We start from the raw sequence: 4,165 nt of genomic DNA, 5'->3' as shown, positions 1-4,165 counted from the left end.
ATGGCCCCTGAATATCACGGGTTTGCCTCTGTGAGTGAGGGGACAGTGGAGGGAAGAACTCCTTCCGGGAGTATTAAAGCTGTTTTAAAGCTGGCTGTGTTACCACCTTAGGGCTACAGCTGAAGCATATCAGCTATACCTTATCAGATAGTCCTGGTAAAATCCCAACCAGCCAGCTGGTAGGACAGTTCCTTCCCAGCCTTGCTCTCTGGCTGCGTCTTGCCAAGTGGGTGAGCCCTGGTAATTTCCTCTGAACTGTGGGGAATGCCTTGGCACGCTCCCTTCCAGGGCTGCCTGGGGAGGCGGGAGAAGCTGGCAGCCTGAGCCCTCCCCAGCTCTCCTCCACTCAGCTGGTGCAGCTGGAGGGGGAAGCTCTGAACCGTTTGGTCTCAGAGGAAGGTCGCTCTGGTCACAGGCGTGAAACATGAGCTGCTAGGTAGGAGTTGCTTTTTCATTTCAGTGACCTTTTCTTTTTCCACCCAGGAGCTGTGCTAAAGTTTAACCTAAAAAGGTGAGGTGTGAGATGCTCCTTGCATTTGGAGTAAGAACATTGTCAAAACTGAATGGTTACAACAGTGTTCAAACGTTCTCTCCGCTCCTGGAAGTCCAAGTTCCTCAACCAGAGCAAATGCCCTTAACAGATGCAAACATAAATGTCTGGCATGTGCTTTTGAACTCCAGAGGGCTTTTCCTACTCCATCATCGCTGTCGTGGGATCTGAGTGCTGCCTGCCGGTGGGGAGTGGGCTGGGTGGCACAGGCATGCAGAGCGGAGCTCGCTGGGTGCCGGTTGCCCACAGCCTGCCTCTTTGTCTCTCCACAGATTTTGCCTTCCCCTCATGCTGGCTTCCCTCCCGACCATGGCTGCTGCTGAAGAGTTCCCCCCTGCCCTGCAGGACTCTTGGGGGGACTTCTGGCTCTTCCGTTTCTTTGTTAATGCTGCTGGCTACGCGAGTATTGTGGTGCCGGGATTCCTCCTCATCCAGTACTTCAAGAGAAGGAATTACCTGGAGACAGGTAAGGGCAGGAGCTTCTCTTCCACATCCTGCCTCCCTGTGAGCTCTCCGCACCCTATTCAGCACTGACAGGTCATTTCTCTGACCTGCTTTGTCAGACCGGGAGTGAGCCGCTCACAGAGCTGCATCCCAGAGTTGCCTAGGTGCTACCCTGAAACAAATTTCCCTGTGGCCCCTGCACCAGTGGATGCAGAGGCTAGCAAGGAGGGAGGCTTCACCTCTCAAGCTGGTGTGGCTTGTGGTGCCCAGGCTGTGGCTAATTCTGTTTCTATGTTCTCTTGCCCTCTTTAGGCCGAGGCATTTGCTTCCCTGTCATCAAATCATGTGTGTTCGGCTCTGAGGTGAAGTCTGTGCACCAGGAGGATGGCTCCCTGCCACCCCGAGTGGAGCCCACCGAGTCCTCTACAGCCCGACAGGTCTTCAAGCTGGCCTTCTGTGCTGCTGGTCTACAGGTAGGGGCCCTGTGCATGTCGCCATCCCGCTCTGGGAGCCAGAGGTAGGCGGCGGGTTTGTGGCCATCAGTTCCTTGAAGACCAAATATGCAATGCTGTCCTTGATCAGGGCATGGTTGGAAGCTGGGACACAGCCTCTCAACCAGGATAGTCCACTGGGACTGCTGTGTCACTTCCAAGGGCTGTGGAGGTCCATTTAGCTGGTGTCATCCAGGACCTCTTGGGCTGCTCTTGTTCTGGCCCTAACAATCTGCTGAATCACAGAATTTTCCCTATGCGTGGCTGCAGAGGACTGTGATCGGACAGACACGAGTATTGTTCTGGCCCTCATGTCAGAGGAGCATTATAGTTTGAGCCTTCTTATCTCCCAGGCTGTCTTCTGGGAAACCTTCTGGGGCTGATGTGTCCTGCCTCGATGGATTACATTTGAATACTGGAGACAAATACTCAGTTCAGCTACAGATAAAGAGGACTTTTAAATCTTAGTTTTCCTAAGTCTTAGCTATGGCCTGAGTGTCATTAGGAAGGGCAGCTTTTTGGGTCTATGAGGATTAAAAATAGAAATGTGGGCATTGTGATAGAAAAACCCATGCATCCCTCAGCCAGCAGAAGACACCCACTCTCTGGCCTATTATCCCAGCCCATCCAGATTTGCTGCGGGTCACCACCAAGTCCTTCCATCTCTCTGTGCCTCAGTTTCTTGGGAGGGTATGTGTGGCAAGAGAAAGTCTGTGTTACTTCTGTGAGTGGTTTGGTACTGTTGCACCAGAAGTAGTGGAGGTGACAGCCAGAACAGTGATCATCCCTGGAGGACAGGACAATGTCGCCTGCTGGGTTTGAAACTAGAATTGATTTGGATGGAAGAACCGGGCCTGGGGAGCTGGAAGTGAAAACCAATGCAGAGGCCACTGGGAAAACTGCCAGGACCTGCCGCAGGGAGCTGGCACTAAAACTACAGCTGTGCATCAGTAACGTTCCCTGATCCTGTTGGTCTGGTTCAACAGGCAGCTTAAAGCATAACCGCTTGCTGTATGCCAGGATGTTTGCTTTGCAGGGCTCGCTGTATGCCAGGATGTTTGCTTGGCAGGCTTCTCACCCCTTGAGGAGGCTGTTAACTGAGCGGGTTTTGTTTGGGACGGGGTGTTCCTGGTTGTAACCACAAGGGACAGTGGGTTCCCTCAGACGGGTGGAGTGGGGGTGGCCCCATCTCCCAGTGTCTCAGGGAAGCGTTGCCTTGCAGAGGATGAGACAACGCTGGGGCAAACAAGGATCTCCTGGGGTCTGTTCTTCCCGCGGTTGCTTGCAGCTGCCGTTGTGGGTCCTGACTCTCCCTGTGCTCCTCCTGCTTTGCAGGCCTCCTACCTCACATGGGGTGTCCTCCAGGAGCGTGTAATGACGAGAACATATGGTGCCACCGAAACGGACCCTGGTGAGAAGTTCAAGGACTCCCAGTTCCTCGTGTTCATGAACCGCATCCTGGCCTTCACGGTGGCTGGTCTGTACTGTGCCCTGACCAAGCAGCCGCGCCACGGGGCTCCTATGTACAAATACTCCTTTGCCTCCCTCTCCAACATCCTCAGCAGCTGGTGCCAGTATGAGGCACTCAAATACGTCAGCTTCCCTACTCAAGTGCTGGCCAAGGCCTCCAAAGTGATCCCAGTGATGATGATGGGCAAACTGGTGTCACGCAAGAGTTATGAGTACTGGGAGTACCTGACTGCTGCCCTCATCTCCGTGGGGGTCAGCATGTTCCTGCTCTCCAGTGCTCCCAACAGGCATTTGTCCACCGTCACCACTTTCTCAGGCATAGTCCTCCTGGCCGGCTACATAATCTTTGACAGCTTCACCTCCAACTGGCAGGATGCCCTCTTCACCTACAAGATGTCTCCTGTGCAGATGATGTTTGGCGTCAACGTCTTCTCCTGCCTTTTCACGGTGGGCTCGCTCTTGGAGCAGGGTGCCTTGCTGGAGTCGGTACGCTTCATGGCCCGCCACTCAGAGTTCACTGCCCATGCCGTGCTGCTCTCGGTGTGCTCTGCCTGTGGCCAGCTCTTCATCTTCTACACCATCAACCAGTTTGGGGCAGCTGTCTTCACCATCATAATGACACTCCGCCAGGCTTTTGCCATCCTCCTCTCCTGCCTCATCTATGGGCACACTGTCACTGTCATGGGCGGGATGGGCGTAGCAGTTGTCTTCGTGGCCCTCTTCCTCCGTGTCTATGCCCGCAGCCGCATGAAGAAGCGCAGTAAGAAGCTCCCTCCAGGGGACACCTCTGTACAAAAGGTCTAAGGAACCAGGGCCATGGCATTTAAGCCATGCCTGCTGTCCTGCCTCCGCTCGGCAGTACTTGCTTGATTTCTCAGAACCCACTGAGGAGCAGGGTGGGGTACGGATAGGCTGGACCAGTGACTCATTTTTCCACCTGCTTTTCCTGGGGAAGGGGCTGGAATGAGCCCAGGGAATGCTCCAGGCCGCCATAGCTCCAAACCTTTCCGTTTGCCTTAATGGGCCAAAGACTTCTAGCCAAGGCACGGGCCTGGGGGCTCGCATCCTGGGGGCAAACCAGCATGGGGCTGCTGGTACTCCTGCCCCCCCCCCAATCTTGTGGCTTCTTTCCAAAGTCACTGATGAACAAGGGAGCCCTTTCCCTGGCGCCGCCTCTGGCTAATGCTCCTCCATTTCTGTCACTACTACC

The 4,165-nt window shown here is 54.6% G+C and overlaps 1 protein-coding gene across 1 annotated transcript; it reads left to right on the top strand.

Annotated features, from left to right (window-relative positions):
• Positions 1–3,982, top strand: SLC35B2 (solute carrier family 35 (adenosine 3'-phospho 5'-phosphosulfate transporter), member B2). Its single transcript, XM_009880454.1, has 4 exons — positions 1–30; positions 800–1,016; positions 1,307–1,467; positions 2,821–3,982. Exons 1-4 carry the CDS (start codon positions 1–3, stop codon positions 3,757–3,759), a joined length of 1,347 nt encoding a protein of 448 aa, XP_009878756.1. The 3' UTR covers positions 3,760–3,982.
• Positions 3,983–4,165: the final 183 nt, after the last annotated feature.

Source organism: Charadrius vociferus, unplaced genomic scaffold (genome assembly GCF_000708025.1).
Source record: "Charadrius vociferus isolate BGI_N301 unplaced genomic scaffold, ASM70802v2 scaffold62, whole genome shotgun sequence".
Lineage (NCBI taxonomy): Eukaryota > Metazoa > Chordata > Aves > Charadriiformes > Charadriidae > Charadrius > Charadrius vociferus.
Note: the sequence above shows the minus strand (reverse complement) of the source record. Positions and strands in the feature narration are given on the sequence as shown.